Here is a 20,123-nt window from a genome sequence, read left to right on the forward strand (position 1 = left end):
GCATACCGGTAGGGTAGGCCGTATGATCCTGTAACCCCCGCTGCATACCGGTAGGGTAGGCCGTATGATCCTGTAACCCCCGCTGCATACCGGTAGGGTAGGCCGTATGATCCTGTAACCCCCGCTGCATACCGGTAGGGTAGGCCGTATGATCCTGTAACCCCCGCTGCATACCGGTAGGGTAGGCCGTATGATCCTGTAACCCCCGCTGCATACCGGTAGGGTAGGCCGTATGATCCTGTAACCCCCGCTGCATACCGGTAGGGTAGGCCGTATGATCCTGTAACCCCGCTGCATACCGGTAGGGTAGGCCGTATGATCCTGTAACCCCCGCTGCATACCGGTAGGGTAGGCCGTATGATCCTGTAACCCCGCTGCATACCGGTAGGGTAGGCCGTATGATCCTGTAACCCCCGCTGCATACCGGTAGGGTAGGCCGTATGATCCTGTAACCCCCGCTGCATACCGGTAGGGTAGGCCGTATGATCCTGTAACCCCCGCTGCATACCGGTAGGGTAGGCCGTATGATCCTGTAACCCCCGCTGCATACCGGTAGGGTAGGCCGTATGATCCTGTAACCCCCGCTGCATACCGGTAGGGTAGGCCGTATGATCCTGTAACCCCGCTGCATACCGGTAGGGTAGGCCGTATATGATCCTGTAACCCCCGCTGCATACCGGTAGGGTAGGCCGTATGACCCTGTAACCCCCGCTGCATACCGGTAGGGTAGGCCGTATGATCCTGTAACCCCCGCTGCATACCGGTAGGGTAGGCCGTATGATCCTGTAACCCCCGCTGCATACCGGTAGGGTAGGCCGTATGACCCTGTAACCCCCGCTGCATACCGGTAGGGTAGGCCGTATGATCCTGTAACCCCCGCTGCATACCGGTAGGGTAGGCCGTATGATCCTGTAACCCCCGCTGCATACCGGTAGGGTAGGCCGTATGATCCTGTAACCCCTGCTGCATACCGGTAGGGTAGGCCGTATGATCCTGTAACCCCCGCTGCATACCGGTAGGGTAGGCCGTATGATCCTGTAACCCCGCTGCATACCGGTAGGGTAGGCCGTATGATCCTGTAACCCCGCTGCATACCGGTAGGGTAGGCCGTATGATCCTGTAACCCCGCTGCATACCGGTAGGGTAGGCCGTATGATCCTGTAACCCCGCTGCATACCGGTAGGGTAGGCCGTATGATCCTGTAACCCCCGCTGCATACCGGTAGGGTAGGCCGTATGATCCTGTAACCCCCGCTGCATACCGGTAGGGTAGGCCGTATGATCCTGTAACCCCCAGATCACAGAACTGTTTTGTAGTGTATTATTTTTTCAAAACCCATTAAGGTCCTCATCTTAAAGGTACCTAAAGTACAGAGTATCAAAATCCTGAGACATTTGTAAAAACATTTTTTATGGGGTGCAATAGCAGATACAGTTCGGCGATAAGACTCTATCACTTCTGAATTAGACATGTTCAGATATTAAGAAGACTGTAGCTATTTGAATACAGAAATGATAGAATAACACAATTTTACCAATATAGAGTCAGAATACATCATCAAATACATTAAGAAATGCAATATGATCTTTAGATAAATTACTGTCATCACTGAACAGCGATGTGACATCATTTACTTTTTTTGTTGTTGCTTGCATGCCATTATTGCTGGCTTGACTGGCCTAGACCATACTTAGAGGGAGATGGCAAAGATGTGTTCTGATTGGTCCTATATTTGTTCAAGGTTGTGATTGGATTGCAGATAGACCCTTATAGCACCAATTTCAAATGGATTTATGCAGATAGAACTTTCTAGTTGTACATTTTTTTCACATAAAATTGACTTTGCAAACATATGAAGAACCATCTAAAGAGCTATTATATGTGACTAACTCATTTCTGACTAAAATGTCAGATAGAACCTTATAGTCCATAGGTCTCGATTTGTAGTTGAACAAGTCATTGCATGTATAGATTTTTTTTTACTTGACTTGGAAAAACTGGTGACTCGACTTCACTTGACTTGCTCTTAGAGAATGCACAACTTGGTATTGACTCAAGACTCGACCCGTTTGACTTGGGACTCAACGACCTGGACTTGACTCGAGACTCGACCCGTTCGACTTGGTACTCGACTTGAGACTTGGACCTTATGACTCGAGACTTGCTTGTGACTCAAATAATATTTACATGGTCCCACCTCTGATGTATTGTGACTGCTGCAAAATGAATTGCCTCATTGAGGACATAAACATTTTCTGAATCTGAATTCTCATCAATTATTTCCTTTATCACCCCCTGCCTCTACCCATACCCCTGCTCCTCGCCCATACCCCTGCTCCTCGCCCATACCCCTGCTCCTTGCCCATACCCCTGCTCCTTGCCCATACCCCTGCTCCTTGCCCATACCCCTGCTCCTTGCCCATACCCCTGCTCCTTGCCCATACCCATACCCCTACCCTTTGCCCCTGCCCCAAACCTCTGCTCCTTGCCCATACCCCTTTCTCTCGCCCCTGCCTCCCCTGCCCCATGCCCCTGGCAGTGCCCCCTAACCCTGGCAGTGCCCCCTGACCCTGGAAGTGTCCCTTGCTCATGGCGGTTTCTCTGACCTTTTTCCTCCTCTGGGCACTGCTGGAGATCTTGTCTGGTGTGACCCCCAGGTCAGACAGAACCTTGGCGATGCCCCTCGCGTCCACCCCACAGTTAGGGGCCACGTTACTTTCACAGCGTCTGTGTACATTCACCTTGCAGACTGAGAGAGAGACCATGGTTACATCACATGCACATTCACCTTACAGACTGAGACAGACCATAGTTACACCACATGCACATTCACCTTACAGACAGAGACAGACCATAGTTACACCACATGTACATTCACCTTACAGACAGAGACAGACCATAGTTACACCACATGTACATTCACCTTACAGACTGAGACAGACCATAGTTACAACACATGTACATTCACCTTACAGACTGAGACAGACCATAGTTACACCACATGTACATTCACCTTACAGACTGAGACAGACCATAGTTACACCACATGTCCATTCACCTTACAGGCTGAGACAGACCATAGTTACACCACATGTCCATTCACCTTACAGACTGAGACAGACCATAGTTACACCACATGTCCATTCACCTTACAGACTGAGACAGACCATAGTTACACCACATGTACATTCACCTTACAGACTGAGACAGACCATAGTTACACCACATGTACATTCACCTTACAGACTGAGACAGACCATAGTTACACCACATGTCCATTCACCTTACAGACTGAGACAGACCATAGTTACACCACATGTCCATTCACCTTACAGACTGAGACAGACCATAGTTACACCACATGTCCATTCACCTTACAGACTGAGACAGACCATAGTTACACCACATGTACATTCACCTTACAGACTGAGACAGACCATAGTTACACCACATGTCCATTCACCTTACAGACTGAGACAGACCATAGTTACACCACATGTACATTCACCTTACAGACTGAGACAGACCATAGTTACACCACATGTACATTCACCTTACAGACTGAGACAGACCATAGTTACACCACATGTACATTCAGCTTACAGACTGAGACAGACCATAGTTACACCACATGTCCATTCACCTTACAGACTGAGACAGACCATAGTTACACCACATGTACATTCACCTTACAGACTGAGACAGACCATAGTTACACCACATATACATTCACCTTACAGACTGAGACAGACCATAGTTACACCACATGCCCATTCACCTTACAGACTGAGACAGACCATAGTTACACCACATGTACATTCACCTTACAGACTGAGACAGACCATAGTTACACCACATGTACATTCAGCTTACAGACTGAGACAGACCATAGTTACACCACATGTACATTCACCTTACAGACTGAGACAGACCATAGTTACACCACATGTACATTCACCTTACAGACTGAGACAGACCATAGTTACACCACATGTACATTCACCTTACAGACTGAGACAGACCATAGTTACACCACATGTACATTCACCTTACAAACAGAGAGAATCCATGCTATTGGAGTGCATCACAATCTTCTTGACAAGTAACACATGTTGTGAGAATTTACTATGTTAGATTAGAATTCTTTATTGTCTGATCTTCACAGATATTTACTTTACGTACAAGAAAATGCACTGTGAAATGTAAAAGACATGGCAAAGACCAGACATAACATCAAACATACAAATTCATGAAACAACAAAAGAAGAATGACAGTTTAAGGACTCTTACCCCTTCCTTCCACATTACATAGCTGTCCTTCCTATATTCAATCTGTTTTATTATCATGTTTTGTTGTTGTTGGTGGGGGGTAGATCAGCTTTCATATTGCAGATAGATTTTAGCTTCCACCAATGTAATTGTCTGCTTCATTTCCAATCCCCCATATATTTTTTAAGTCATATATATATATATACATAAAGTGCATTCAGAACATATTCAGATCCCTTGACTTTTTCCACATTTTGTTATTTAAGTCATATATACATATATACATAAAGTGCATTCAGAACATATTCAGATCCCTTGACTTTTTCCACATGTTGTTATTTTACAGCCTTATTCTAAAATAGAAATGAGCATGAGATGTTTCTTCAACTTGATTGGAGTCCACTTGTGGTAAATTCAGTTGATTGGACATGATTTGCAAATGTACATATCTGTCTATATAAGGTCCCACAGCTGACAGTACATGTCCGAGCAAACACCAAGCCATGAGGTCGAAGGAATTGTCCATAGAGCTCCGAGACAGGATTGTGTTGAGGCACAGACCTGAGGAAGTGTACCAAAACATTTCTACAGCATTGAAGGTCCCCAAGAACACAGTGACCTCCATCATTCTTAAATGGAAGAAGTTTGGAACCACCAAGACTCCGCTCTGCCAAACTGAGCAATCAGGGGAGAAGGGCCTTGGTCAGGGAGGTGACCAAGAACCCGATGGTCACTCTGAAAGAGCTCTAGAATTCCTCTGTGGAGATGGGAGAACCTTCCAGAAGGGCAACCATCTCTGCAGCACTCCACCAATCAGCCCTTTATGGCAGAGTGGCCAGACGGAAGCCACTCCTCAGTAAAAGGTACATGACAGCCCGCTTGGAGTTTGTCATTAGGCACCTAAAAGACTCTCAGACCATGAGAAACAAGATTCTCAGGGCTGATGAAACCAAGATTGAAGTCCTTGGCCTCACATCTGGAGGAAACCTAGCACCAACCCTATGGTGAAGCATGGTGGTGGCAGCATCATGCTGTGGGGATATCTTTTCTGCGGCAGTGACTGGGAAACTAGTCAGGATTGAGTGAAAGATGAACGGAGCAAAGTACAGAGATCCTGCGTTCATCCACCTCTGGCCTGCTCGCCTCCCTACCACTGAGGAAGTACAGTTCCCGCTCAGCCCAGTCTAAACTGTTCGCTGCTCTGGCCCCCCAATGGTGGAACAAACTCCCTCACGACGCCAGGACAGCGGAGTCAATCACCACCTTCCGGAGACACCTGAAACCCCACCTCTTTAAGGAATACCTAGGATAGGATAAGTAATCCTTCTCCCCCCTTTAAGATTTAGATGCACTATTGTAAAGTGACTGTTCCACTGGATGTCATAAGGTGAATGCACCAATTTGTAAGTTGCTCTGGATAAGAGCGTCTGCTAAATGACTTAAATGTAAATGTAATCCTTGATGAAAACCTGTTCCAGAGCACTCAGGACCTCAGACTTGGGCGAACGTTCACCTTCCAACAGGATAATGACCCAAAGCACACAGCCAAGACAACGCAGGAGAGGCTTCGGGACAAGTCTCTGAATGTCCTTGAGTAGCTCAGCCAGAGCCCGGACTTGAACCCGAACGAACTTGATCTCAAACCCGATCTCTGGAGACCTGAAAATAGCTGTGCAGCGATGCTTACCATCCATCCTGACAGAGCTTGAGAGGATCTGCAGAGGAAAATGGGAGAAACTCCCCAAATACAGGTGTGCCAAGCTTGTAGCGTTATACCCAAGAAGAGTCAAGGCTGTAATCGCTGCCAAAGGTGCTTCAACAAAGTACAGAGTATTGGGTCTGAATACTTATGTAAATGTGATATTTCCATTTATTTATTTTTTATACATTTGCAAAAAATGTAAAACCTGTTTTACCTTTGTCATTATGTGGTATTGTGTGTAGACTGATGAGGTAAAAAATGAATTCATTATAGAGTAAGGCTGTAACATAACACAATGTGGGAAAAGTCAAGGGGTCTGAATACTTTCCGAATGCACGTATATATAAATATGCACACATATACACATGCATATCCTATACTCAATCTTACACATCCCCTTAATGTCCAAGGTCCCTGAGCGTGCACATAATGTTATTGCACACCGCTATAGTTTCAATGTCCGTGATTAGTAGTGAGTTGTAGTGCATTTGTTTATATATGTCAGTGTGTGTGTGTGTGTGTGTGTGTGTGTGTGTGTGTGTGTGTGTGTGTGTGTGTGTGTGTGCGTATGCCTGTGTGTGTGCTTGAGTGCTGGCATACCTTTGCATTGCAGCCCTTGTCTGAGCAGTCCCCACAATAGTGATCCACAGTGGTCACAGAATGTTAGGACTTTGAAGTTGTGAATACCAAACTTATGAGGCATATTAACACTGAACCGTTGGGATCCAACCTGCAGGGGGAGACAAAGAACACTAATAATAAAACAGTCACACCCCTAGATTGATTCACCTCATTATAACTAATATGTGGAGAGATGCCTACCTCCTCTGGTGTAGTGTCCTCTTTGTCTTTCTTCATCCCAGCACACTTTGTGATGATGAGCTCGTGGCAGCGCTTATGGACTACACACGTGCACACTAGGAGACACCAGACAACTCAGTCATTCACTTCCATTTCAACACGTTAGTTGACTTATCCCCAAAGGCCCTATTACGTATAGAGTGATAGGAATACATATTGGTGTGCAGATAGATGTCACACAGAGAAACTGCCAGTAAGGAGAGAGAAAGTAGCTATATCACCTTGACACTGGTAGCCCTGTTTCCCGATCACACCCCTGTTGAGATAGATACATAGTCTCACTGACATTTCACTCAATGCAACATAGAGTCAGATTCAAAATGGAACATTATTATGTTAGATCAGTGGAATTGTAAGGTGTTGCTTAGAATGAAGTGCATATGTTTGGATCCAAAATAAATATTTCCTGACCCAATTTAAAACGTTTCAAACTCCTTGCTATATTTGAAGACCCTCACAGCTTTGTCACATTCACATACATTTTTTTTCATGTTTCTAATTGAAGGCTCAATCTGTAATTTCAACAGCCTGACTGTGCTTCAAGTAAACTGTAATTAAAGCTATTTTACCCTTTTCCTGTTGAAAAACAATATCCCACGTATAAATAATGTGGACAACACTTGAAGGTAAAAAAATATGTTTTGAGCAGAATTTAGTTTTTTAGACAGAAGTGCAAACTTCATGTAGTCGGCCATTCAGGGAGTTGGTCTGATGTCATCCTCTGATGTCATCGACCTCCCCCCTTGCTTGGGGGAACAATGGAGAAACAATAGAGTACCACAGTATGAGTCATAATACCCATTAAACCTAGCGGTCAAACAAGGAACTGGTTCCAATCGTTTGTCCACCATTCATTTTTCCCATAAGGGATTTTAGAAACACTTAAAATAAGGGCTGTATTTCGTGTAGGCATTTGATAACCATGTACAACTTTAACCATGTACTACTTCAATCAATATATTCACCTGTATTTACACCCCCAAAATTAAATGGTAATTAGTTGCTAATGTGGCTATCATAAAGAACTACAAATGCCATGATGATTTGGACGAGACTGCCGAATCGAGGCAAAGGTAAGTATCTCTGGATTAACTGTCTAAAGCTAGGTACATTTAGTATTAAATAAATTGACTACATTTATTTTACATTGATAATTCTGTAAACTGTCTTGGGCACTCTTTAAATTGACACAATACCTGTTAGCAAAGGTGTCAGCTAGAGACGAAGTGCAGTAGATTGCAGGGATTTGTAGTCTTGCATGATGTCTACGTTGATGCTAATTAGCACTTTCGAATCTGAGAGTAAATAGAGCCGAATATATTGATAAAAGTCACCTTGTCCGAGAAAGATTTACAGGGTTATAAAAACGTCATACCAGGGTAAGACTACACAAAACACAGCCCTTATTTTAAGTGTTTCTAAAATAAAATGAATGGTGGAAAAACGATTGGAACCATTTCCATGTTTGACCACTAGATTTTATGGGTATTATGACACCTCCAATGTGGGGCTCTATAGAGAACAAAAGAGGAAAGCCCCCCTTCACTAGTGCCATGTCATGAGGATACCTGGACCACCAATTGAGATGTGCCTTTTGCTAAGTAAATCAGGTGATAAATGCAGACTGGAGTGCGACTTTAATTGAAATTGAACCATTGAACAGCAGGAATTCTTACAGACTGTGCCTCTCAGTCTAATTTAATAAGTTCATCAGGTACATTGCTAGGTGCTACATGTCAGGTTCCAGAGCCAGAGCAGTGTGTTCTGCCACCTTTAGCAGAGCTGTCACTGTGGCAATGTGGCCATATTTTATGGCTGAGTCGGGGTGTGAGAGGGGGAGGAGGGGGTGGAGGGAAGATGGAGAGGCTGGGCCTGAAATAGCCACAGCTGTGTGCTAACACTCTTTATCACCTCTGTCAGGGAGCCACGTCACCCCATTACCCCCCTGTTACACTTATGGCCAATTTCCACCTGAGACTTACCTCAGTGTTTTACCAAAAAGGCTCAGACTTTTTTGTTTCCACCTCCATGGACCATTTCCAGTGTCTCACTGGGCAATGGCCTCAGCTGACCTGCTCTGACTTGGGGCCAAGGCCCTGGAAACGGGGTCTTTTTAGCTGGCATTTACAGAAAAATGGCTAACTGTGAACATGGGTTAACAACTTCCATGGTAAACACCTTCTCACAAAGCAACTGTCTTGATGATGCAGAGGTTGTTGATTCTGCTCTTCACACATCTTTTGTGTCACACTCCTGATGGAAACACAGTTCGCCAAAAATAACACTAGAGCTTTTACACGAACATACACACTGACGACACACTGGTGTGGGGTAATTTTCAGGTGGAAATGGGAGCGTCTGAAATTGTGACAGTGTCCTGCAGTCAGTTAGGGACCTTTTGACAGCGACACTCTGTGTTTCAAAGTTCATCAGAGAACTGGAGGCACTTGTCAGTGAGAGAAAGACTATTGTGCACTGCCATCAAGATTCCTGTTGTATTAATGAGATACTGTTTAAAGTAACATCAACCTGTAGGCAGGCACTGTTCCCAGTTCAGATCAGACTCTTCTCACAGCTTTAAGACACTCGGACTCCGTGTGCACTACAGTGATATGTTAGGTCATAAGCCCTGGGAAGCAGGAATTGTCAGCTTGTACTACAGATGCGTGCTTGGTGCATGTAGCTTGATGCATGTAGCTTGGTGCATGTAGCTTGGTGCATGTAGCTTGGTGCCATCGGGGAACAGAGAGCCAGCTGGACTCTCCAGGATAAAGCTTCCACTGTCACACTGTAATGGCTAGCCTAGGGGCTTTTCCCACTGTCTCCATGGCAACACTGACAGACAAGAGCGCTGACCGTCCATGACCACGCATATAAAGTCTCTATAAGCTGACGTAGGTAGGTGTGTGTGTGTCTCTCACCATATAAAGTCTCTGCAGTGGGAGCAGTAGGTAGGCTGTCGTAGGTAGGTGTGTGTGTGTCTCTCACCATATAAAGTCTCTGCAGTGGGAGCAGTAGGTAGGCTGCCGTAGGTAGGTGTGTGTATGTCTCTCACCATATAAAGTCTCTGCAGTGGGAGCAGTAGGTAGGCTGCCGCAGGTAGGTGTGTGTGTGTCTCTCACCATATAAAGTCTCTGCAGTGGGAGCAGTAGGTAGGCTGTCGTAGGTAGGTGTGTGTGTGTCTCTCACCATATAAAGTCTCTGCAGTGGGAGCAGTAGGTAGGCTGCCGCAGGTAGGTGGCCATGAACTTGTGTCCATTGACCTGATGGACCCTCCTTCGTACGGCACCCTGCCTCTTCCTTGGCCGCATGCGCTCCCGAAACACACGCTCCTCTGCATTCTCACTGGAGCCTGGAGCTGGAGAAACACATTATTAGCAAAACCAAGGAATCATAAGATTGTAACATGGGAAACACATGACTTCCTCTTTAATGTATCAACAGAATGCCACAAGAAGGAGGCTGATTAATTATTTCACATTGGTGAAGAGTCTGCCAGTAGTATGCTTCTCCACAGTGCTACTCCAACCCCCATACAGCTGGGAGGGAATGAAACAGTCTAGTGCTACTCCAAACACCCTAGCTGGGAGGGAATGGAACAGTCTAGTGCTACTCCAAACACCCTAGCTGGGAGGGAATGGAACAGTCTAGTGTTGGGAGGGAATGGAACAGTCTAGTGCTACTCCAAACACCCTAGCTGGGAGGGAATGGAACAGTCTAGTGCTACTCCAAACACCCTAGCTGGGAGGGAATGGAACAGTCTAGTGCTACTCCAAACACCCTAGCTGGGAGGGAATGGAACAGTCTAGTGCTACTCCAAACACCCTAGCTGGGAGGGAATGGAACAGTCTATTGCTACTCCAAACACCCTAGCTGGGAGGGAATGGAACAGTCTAGTGCTACTCCAAACACCCTAGCTGGGAGGGAATGGAACAGTCTAGTGCTACTCCAAACACCCTAGCTGGGAGGGAATGGAACAGTCTAGTGCTACTCCAAACACCCTAGCTGGGAGGGAATGGAACAGTCTAGTGCTACTCCAAACACCCTAGCTGGGAGGGAATGGAACAGTCTAGTGCTACTCCAAACACCCTAGCTGGGAGGGAATGGAACAGTCTAGTGCTACTCCAAACACCCTAGCTGGGAGGGAATGGAACAGTCTATTGCTACTCCAAACACCCTAGCTGGGAGGGAATGGAACAGTCTAGTGTTACTCCAAACACCCTAGCTGGGAGGGAATGGAACAGTCTAGTGCTACTCCAAACACCCTAGCTGGGAGGGAATGGAACAGTCTAGTGCTACTCCAAACACCCTAGCTGGGAGGGAATGGAACAGTCTAGTGCTACTCCAAACACCCGAGCTGGGAGGGAATGGAACAGTCTAGTGCTACTCCAAACACCCTAGCTGGGAGGGAATTGAACAGGGAATGGAACACGGCTAAGGGAACAGTCCCTTAGCCGTGGTACACTACATGACCAAAAGTGGGTGGATACCTGCTTGTCGAACATCTCATTCCAAAATCATGGGCTTGAATATGGAGTTGTTCCCCCCTTTACTGCTATAACAGCCTCAACTCTTCTGTGAAGGCTTTCCACTAGATGTTGGAACATTGTTGAGGGGACTTGCTTCCATTCAGCCACAAGAGCAGGTCGGGCCCTGATCTTGGGCGACTAGGCCTGGCTCGCAGTCAGCGATTCAATTCATCCCAAAGGTGTTCGATGGGGTTGAGGTCAGGGCTCTGTGCAGGCCAGTCAAGTTCTTACACACCGATCTCGAAAATAACATTTTTGTATGAACCTCGCTTTGTACACAGGGGCATTGTCATGCTGAAACAGGAAAGGGCATTCCCCAAACTGTTGCCACAAAGTTGCTTCCAGAGGCAGTTTTGCAACTATTTTGACATGCTACGTGCTTCAGCAGTCAGTGGTCCCGTTCTGTGAGCTTGTGTGGCCTAATACTTCGTGGCTGAGCAGTTGTTGCTCATGGACGTTTCCACTTCACAATAACAGCACTTACAGTTGACCGGGGCAGCTCGAGCAGGGCAGACATTTTACGAACTGACTTGTTGGTAAGGTGGCACTATGACGGTGCCACATTGAAAGTCACTAAGCTCTTCAGTAAGGCTATTCTACTGCCAATGTTTGTCTATGGAGTTTTCATGGCTGTGTACTCGATTTTCTACACCTGTCATCAATAGTGTGGCTGAAATAGCCGAATCCACTCATTTGAAGGGGTGTCCACATACTTCTGTACATATAGTGCCTTCGGAATGTATTCAGACCCTTTGACTTTTTCCACATTTTGTTACGTTACAGCCTTATTCTAAAATGTATTTAAAAAATATATATATTATCTACACACTATACCGCATAATGACGAAGTAAAAACCGTTTTTTAGACATTTTTGCAAATCTATTAGATATAACAGAAATACCTTATTTACATAAGTATTCAGACTCTTCGCTATGAGGTGAATTCTGTTTCCATTGATCCTCCTTGAGATGTTTCTACAACTTGATTGGAGTCCACCTGTGGTAAATTCAATTGATTGGACATGATTTGGAAAAGCACACACCTGTCTATACTGTATAAGGTCCTACAGTTGACAGTGCATGTCAGAGCAAAAACCAAGCCATGAGGTCAAAGGAATTGTCCGTAGAGCTCAGCGACAGGATTGTGTCGAAGCACAGATCTGGGTAAGGGTACCAAAACATTTCTGCAGCATTGAAGGTCCCCAAGAACACAGTGGCCTCCATCATTCTTAAATGGAAGAAGTTTCGAACAACCAAGACTCTTCCTAGAGCTGGCCGCACGACCAAACTGAGAAATCGGGAGTAAGGGCCTTGGTCAGGGAGGTGACCAAGAACCTGATGTTCACTCTGACAGAGCACTAGAGTTCCTCTGTGGAGATGGGAGAAGCTTCCAGAAGAACAATCATCTCTGCCGCACTCCATGAATCAGGCCTTTATGGTAGAGTGGCCAGACGGAAGCACTCCTTAATAAAAGGCACATGACATCCCGCTTGGAGTTTGCCAAAAGGCACCTAAAGAACTCTCAGACCATGAGAAACAAGATTCTCTGGTCTGATGAAACCAAGATCCAACTCTTTGACCTGAATGCCAAGCGTCACCTCTGGAGGAAACCTGGCACCATCCTTACGATGAAACATGGTGGTGGCAGCATCATACTGTGGGGATGTTTTTCATCCCGAAGGTTCACCTTCCAACAGGACAGCGACCCTAAGCACACAGCCAAGACAAGACAGGATTGGCTTCAGGACAAGTCTCTGAATGTCCTTGCGTGGCCCAGCCAAAGCCCGGACTTGAACCTGATCAAACATCTCTGGAGAGACCTAAAAATAGTTGTGCAGCGATGCTCCCCATCCAACCTGACAGAACTTGAGAGGATCTGCAGAGAATGGGAGAAACTCCCCAAATACAGGTGTGGAAAGCTTGTAAGGTCATACCAAAGAAGACTCAACGCTGTGGATCTGAATACTTATGTAAATGTGATATTTCAGTTTTCTATATTTTAGAAATGAGCTGTCAGCCAATCAGCATTCAGGGATCGACCCACCCAGTTTATAATTACACATGGCTACCTCTAGATGGTGGTACGTCCGCAGAGGTGAATACACAGATAACAACTCAACAACCTCAACACTATGCAGACGCTGGAGAGGTCTCATACACACACACACACACACACATACATACACACACACACAGAAAACTTGTAATCAAACATTTGCCTCGTCCGGATAGGATAGCCTATATGCTACCAAACTAACCAGTGACTGATTCAACCTTACATCCTTAACTAAGAAGAATGCAGGATATGACATGCTGGTGATTGAGCTCTCTCCCAGTGTCCCAGTGTGAGTGTGTATGTAGTGTACTGTAGCTGCTGAGGTCTGGATCAATGGATTGACGGGGTCGGCTGTGATACAGAGCAACCATATTGAGACCCGTCAGCCCTACTCACCAGGGCAGAAGACAAGGTCACTCAGAGAGCTGCACATCTCTCTCTCTCTCTCAATTCAATTCAATTTCAATTCAATTCAAGGGCTTTATTGGCATGGGAAACATGTGTTAACATTGCCAAAGCAAGTGAGGTAGACAACATACAAAGTGAATATATAAAGTGAAAAACAACAAAAATTAACAGTAAACATTACACATACAACAGTTTCAAAACAGTAAAGACATTACAAATGTCATATTATATATATATATATATATATATATATATATATACATACACAATGTACAAATAATTAAAGGACACAAGATAAAATAAATAAGCATAAATATGGGTTGTATTTACAATGGTGTTTGTTCTTCACTGGTTGCCCTTTTCTCGTGGCAACAGGTCACAAATCTTGCTGCTGTGATGGCACACTGTGGAATTTCACCCAGTAGGTATGGGAGTTTTTCAAAATTGGATATGTTTTCGAATTCTTTGTGGATCTGTGTGATCTGGGGGAAATATGTCTCTCTAATATGGTCATACATTGGGCAGGAGGTTAGGAAGTGCAGCTCAGTTTCCACCTCATTTTGTGGGCAGTGAGCACATAGCCTGTCTTCTCTTGAGAGCCATGTCTGCCTACGGCGGCCTTTCTCAATAGCAAGGCTATGCTCACTGAGTCTGTACATAGTCAAAGCTTTCCTTAATTTTGGGTCAGTCACAGTGGTCAGGTATTCTGCCGCTGTGTACTCTCTGTGTAGGGCCAAATAGCATTCTAGTTTGCTCTGTTTTTGTTAATTCTTTCCAATGTGTTAAGTAATTATCTTTTTGTTTTCTCATGATTTGGTTGGGTCTAATTGTGCTGTTGTCCTGGGGCTCTGTAGGGTGTGTTTGTGTTTGTGAACAGAGCCCCAGGACCAGTTTGCTTAGGGGACTCTTCTCCAGGTTCATCTCTCTGTTTGTGATGGCTTTGTTATGGAAGGTTTGTGAATCGCTTCCTTTTAGGTGGTTGTAGAATTTAATGGCTCTTTTCTGGATTTTGATAATTAGTGGGTATCGGCCTAATTCTGCTCTGCATGCATTATTTGGTGTTTTACGTTGTACACGGAGGATATTTTTGCAGAATTCTGTGTGCAGAGTCTCAATTTGGTGTTTGTCCCATTTTGTGAAGTCTTGGTTGGTGAGCGGACCCCAGACCTCACAACCATAAAGGGCAATGGGCTCTATGACTGATTCAAGTATTTTTAGCCAAATCCTAATTGGTATGTTGAAATTTATGTTTCTTTTGATGGCATAGAATGCCCTTCTTGCCTTGTCTCTCAGATCGTTCACACCTTTGTGGAAGTTACCTGTGGCGCTGATGTTTAGGCCAAGGTATGTATAGTTTTTTGTGTGCTCTAGGGCAACAGTGTCGAGATGGAATTTGTATTTGTGGTCCTGGTGACTCGACCTTTTTGGAACACCATTATTTTGGTCTTACTGAGATTTACTGTCAGGGCCCAGGTCTGACAGAATCTGTGCATAAGATCTAGGTGCTGCTGTAGGCCCTCCTTGGTTGGTGACAGAAGCACCAGATCATCAGCAAACAGCAGACATTTGACTTCGGATTCTAGCAGGGGAGGCCGGGTGCTGCAGACTTTTCTAGTGCCCGCGCCAGTTCGTTGATATATATGTTGAAGAGGGTGGGGCTTAAGCTGCATCCCTGTCTAACCCCACGACCCTGTGTGAAGAAATGTGTGTGTTTTTTGCCAATTTTAACCGCACACTTGTTGTTTGTGTACATGGATTTTATAATGTCATATGTTTTACCCCCAACACCACTTTCCATCAGTTTGTATAGCAGACCCTCATGCCAAATTGAGTCGAAGGCTTTTTGAAATCAACAAAGCATGAGAAGACTTTGCCTTTGTTTTGGTTTGTTTGGTTGTCAATTAAGGTGTGCAGGGTGAATACATGGTCTGTTGTACGGTAATTTGGTAAAAGCCAATTTGACATTTGCTCAGTACATTGTTTTCATTGAGGAAATGTACGAGTCTGCTGTTAATAATAATGCAGAGGATTTTCCCAAGGTTACTGTTGACACATATTCCACGGTAGTTATTGGGGTCAAATTTGTCTCCACTTTTGTGGATTGGGGTGATCAGTCCTTGGTTCCAAATATTGGGGAAGATGCCAGAGCTAAGTATGATGTTAAAGAGTTTTAGTATAGCCAGTTGGAATTTGTTGTCTGTATATTTGATCATTTCATTGAGGATACCATCGACACCACAGGCCTTTTTGGGTTGGAGGGTTTTTATTTTGTCCTGTAACTCATTCAATGTAATTGGAGAATCCAGTGGGTTCTGGTAGTCTTTAATAGTTGATTCTAAGATCTGTAGTTGATCATGTATATGTTTTTGCTCTTTGTTCTTTGTTATAGAACCAAAAGATTGGAGAAGTGGTTTACCCAGACATCTCCATTTTGGATAGATAATTCTTCGTGTTGTTGTTTGTTTAGTGTTTTCCAATTTTCCCAGAAGTGGTTAGAGTCTATGGATTCTTCAATTGCATTGAGCTGATTTCTGACATGCTGTTCCTTCTTTTTCCGTAGTGTGTTTCTGTATTGTTTTAGTGATTCACCATAGTGAAGGCGTAGACTCAGGTTTTCCGGGTCTCTATGTTTTTGGTTGGACAGGTTTCTCAATTTCTTTCTTAGATTTTTGCATTCCTCATCAAACCATTTGTCATTATTGTTAATTTTCTTCGGTTTTCTATTTGAGATTTTTAGATTTGATAGGGAAGCTGAGAGGTCAAATATACTGTTAAGATTTTCTACTGCCAAGTTTACACCTTCACTATTACAGTGGAACGTTTTACCCAGGAAATTGTCTAAAAGGGATTGAATTTGTTGTTGCCTAATTGTTTTTTGGTAGGTTTCCAAACTGCATTCCTTCCACCTATAGCATTTCTTAATGTTACTCAGTTCCTTTGGCTTTGATGCCTCGTGGTTGAGTATTGCTCTGTTTAAGTAGACTGTGATTTTGCTGTGGTCTGATAGGGGTGTTAGTGGACTGACTGTGAACGCTCTGAGAGATTCTGGGTTGAGGTCAGTGATAAAGTAGTCTACAGTACTACTGCCAAGAGATGAGCTATAGGTGTATCTACCATAGGAGTCCCCTCGAAGCCTACCGTTGACTATGTACATACCCAGCGTGCGACAGAGCTGCAGGAGTTGTGACCCGTTTTTGTTGGTTATGTTGTCATAGTTGTGCCTAGGGGGGCATATGTGGGAGGGGATGCTGTCACCTCCAGGCAGATGTTTGTCCCCCTGTGTGCTGAGGGTGTCAGGTTCTTGTCCGGTTCTGGCATTTAGGTCGCCACAGACTAGTACATGTCCCTGGGCCTGGAAATGATTGATTTCGCCCTCCAGGATGGAGAAGCTGTCTTCATTAAAATATGGGGATTCTAGTGGGGGGATATAGGTAGCACACAGGAGGACATTTTTCTCTGTTAGGATAATTTCCTTTTGAATTTCTAGCCAAATGTAGAATGTTCCTGTTTTGATTAATTTAATGGAGTGAGTTAGGTCTGCTCTATACCAAATTAGCATACCCCCTGAGTCCCTTCCCTGTTTCACACCTGGTAGTTTGGTGGATGGGACTACCAGCTCTCTGTAACCTAGAGGGCAACCAGTGGGTCCGTCTCCTCTATACCAGGTTTCTTGCAGGATGACAATGTCTGTGTTACCGATTTCTTTGGTGAAGTCCGGGTTTCTGCTCTTTAGGCCAAAGGCAGATGACCTCAGGCCTTGGATATTCCAGGATGATATAGTGAAGGCTTTTTGTTCCATAGAATGTCCAATGTTGTTGGTCGTGTGGTTTGGCCTCAGGCCAGTAAGTGTGAGCAGAGCCTGCTGAGCATCTGGTACATGCTATTGGCTTGGGCGAGTGTGAGAGTGGGGGTTGGGACTGTTTGCCCGCTCACTACCTGGGCGTATGTGTGGCTTCCATGTTGAGGCCCTCTTTGCGGGGGTGGGGTGCATGGGGTGGGCAGGAGTGGCATAGGTCTGATCTGAGGGGGCCTAAATGGGGTGTGGGCATGGTTGACGTGGGGGTGTTGATTGGTTGGGGTGGGGGTGTGGATGTGTCTGGGTGTACTGTGGTCTGGATGTAATTCCTCTTGGCGTGGGTCCTCTATGTGTAGGTCCAGGGGGTCCTGCAGGTCTGGGAGGGTGTCTCGCTGGTCTGGGTGGAGAGTCTATTGATCTGTTGCTCCTGTGTGAAGTGTTGGGGATACGTTTGAGAGCGATGTCCTTTAGGGTCCTGGCAAAGGTGGGCACTGCTGCCTTGTAGAGGTGGACCTGGTCATAGAGGCTGTTCAAGTCCAGGGTGGAGTGGTGGGCCAGGAAAACATTTGGTTTTGAGGCACAGTCACGGGAAATACTTGCGTTTACCCGCTGTATTGTGGCAGGGTGGAAGTCTTTTCGTGGTAGCAGGGTGGAGATAACCACTTGTGCGTTGGGGAAAGTAGAAGAAGCCTTTTCAATCACTCCCTTCAGTGCTGTTGCCACCCTTTCCTGCTGTGCTCTCAGGTCGTTTGTGCCTGTGTGTATTATTATGTGGCTGGGTGAACCTAGTTGGTCCTCAGACAGAAGGTCGAGGGCACGCTGGGTGTTTGGACACCAGAGTTTAGACACACTATGTTTGGGAAAAAGTTTTTTCTTCTATATATTTCCCATTTGAGTCCATAAGTAGTACAATCTGTGTCTTGTGTTTGTCCTCAGTGGGTGTGAGGGGGTTGTCAGAAGGGCTATCAGGGTGGCTGACAGGGGGTGCTCGGAGGGGTGAGAGCCGCTGGGCTTGTGGTTCTTCATTTGTCTGTTCTGCTGTGGTGTCGACTCTATGGTCAGGGTCTGGTGTGGACTGTTCTGCTGTGGTGTCGAAACTTTTGTCAGGTGCTGGGGTGGGCTGTTCTGCTGGCTTCTCTGTGGGGGTGGCCACCTCTCTAGTGGGTTGTTCTCTGTCACACGCCGTCCCCCTCAACCTCTCCTCCGTCCCCCTCAACCTCTCCTCCGTCCCCCTCACCCTCTCCTCCATCCCCCTCAACCTCTCCTCCACCAGCAGTCCGATCCTCTCCTCTAATGCTCTGTTCTTCTCCTGATTCTGCTCTTTCTCCTGTTGAAGTTGTCTCACCACAGTCCAGAGTGCAGATATGTCTCTGTCCACCTCCAGCTCTCCGGGTCTGGTTAAGGGGGTGTTGTTGTGCTGGACTGTTGTCTGGGTCTGTGCTGACTGAAGTGTAATCACCTGCTGTTCCAGCTCCACCTGTCTTACCTCCAGCTGGGTGAATTTGTCCTTCATTTCAATGAGGGAGTGGTAGTCCGTGCTGGGAGGTTGACTCTCCGCTGGGGGTTGCTCGTCTGTGGTGTTACATAATGAAGAGCTCTGGTTTGACCCGCTCGGGGTGGGGGTATCTTTATCAAGGGAGAGCTTCTCCTGTTGGGCTAATTCTTTGATTAGGTGAAAGTCCAGCTGAAGCTGTTTGTGGTTACTTTGTACGATCACTGTTCCGGACTTATAGATATTTATATTACATGACTCAGAGTCCTCGTTATCAAGTATTCTGAGTTTCCACCCCTCGGTAATCCCCGCTCTCGTAACAGAGGGGTAGTGTGCTAATATAGCACTGTGCCATGCCCGGGGATGGTTTGTGTGGAAGATAAGGTTGCTGATGTTCCCATTTTTGTAATAGTCAGCAAAAAGTGTCTCTTGATTTTCCATAAGGAGCTTCATTTTGTAATCTTTTCTTGACTTCTCATTCTTTACATGCACAGGGTACTGTATTTTAATTGCCTCTGAACAGCGGGAGGGAGCTTCTAAGGCCTCTCCATTTGGTTGGGGTAGACTGTGTGACTCTCCTGCCATTGTTGGGCTAATGGGCTTTGACACCTCTCACTTGACACGTCAGTGCTAGTTGAAGCTGTATCAAGCTTGGCAGAATTATGTTAGAATTCAGTCCTTATAAAGTAATGTTGTGTATTTTTCTTCTTGGCTTTTGGAAATAAGATATAGGTTCAGCCTAAGCATTACTCACTCAGTTCCAGGTTGGATGGTGTTTTCAGGTTTCTGTTGTTTTCCAGAGAATTTGCTGTATAGAGTAAAAATCCTTGGTAGTTGTGAACCTTCCAGGTGATTCCGTAATTCCGTCCAAAATCAGGTTGTAGGTTTTAAGTTTTGATTTGAAGTAGGGGTTATGTTGTAGAGGGTAAAATCCAGTATGTGTTCCAGACAAAAATCTAAGTTTATCTGACTCTTAATCTATCTTTTTTAAAGAAAATGCTGAAAAATGC

General features: G+C 45.4%; 1 protein-coding gene and 1 long non-coding RNA gene across 10 annotated transcripts in view; both read right to left on the reverse strand.

Moving 5' to 3' along the window:
• Positions 1 to 20,123, reverse strand: part of LOC118357702 (protein kinase C epsilon type-like) — a 170,990-nt gene that overhangs the window by 73,241 nt on the left and 77,626 nt on the right. Inside the window, exons 3-7 of one of the 5 annotated variants that reach the window (XM_052477973.1) lie at positions 10,022 to 10,190; positions 7,054 to 7,088; positions 6,794 to 6,888; positions 6,572 to 6,701; positions 2,607 to 2,749 (exon numbers count right to left, since the gene is read on the reverse strand). In XM_052477973.1, coding sequence (XP_052333933.1) covers positions 2,607 to 2,749; positions 6,572 to 6,701; positions 6,794 to 6,888; positions 7,054 to 7,088; positions 10,022 to 10,190 — 572 coding nt within the window. Of the gene's footprint in view, positions 1 to 2,606; positions 2,750 to 6,571; positions 6,702 to 6,793; positions 6,889 to 7,053; positions 7,089 to 9,753; positions 9,786 to 9,820; positions 9,854 to 9,887; positions 9,933 to 9,954; positions 9,987 to 10,021; positions 10,191 to 20,123 lie in introns of those variants that run through there. The other 4 variants (XM_052477975.1, XM_052477976.1, XM_052477977.1 and 1 more) reach the window with 4 other exon arrangements.
• Positions 2,825 to 4,869, reverse strand: LOC127911422 (uncharacterized). 5 transcript variants are annotated; one of them, XR_008078402.1, is made up of 3 exons: positions 3,914 to 4,869; positions 3,149 to 3,553; positions 2,825 to 3,013 (listed from the first exon to the last, which is right to left on the reverse strand). It is a non-coding gene; the product is annotated as an uncharacterized LOC127911422 (long non-coding RNA). The 5 variants fall into 5 exon arrangements; XR_008078400.1 differs by lacking the exon at positions 3,914 to 4,869 and adding an exon at positions 3,779 to 3,898; XR_008078403.1 differs by lacking the exon at positions 3,914 to 4,869 and adding an exon at positions 3,644 to 3,771 and having other exon boundaries at positions 2,825 to 3,058; positions 3,194 to 3,553.

The sequence above is a fragment of the Oncorhynchus keta genome, chromosome 24 (assembly GCF_023373465.1).
Source record: "Oncorhynchus keta strain PuntledgeMale-10-30-2019 chromosome 24, Oket_V2, whole genome shotgun sequence".
Classification (NCBI taxonomy): Eukaryota; Metazoa; Chordata; class Actinopteri; order Salmoniformes; family Salmonidae; genus Oncorhynchus; species Oncorhynchus keta.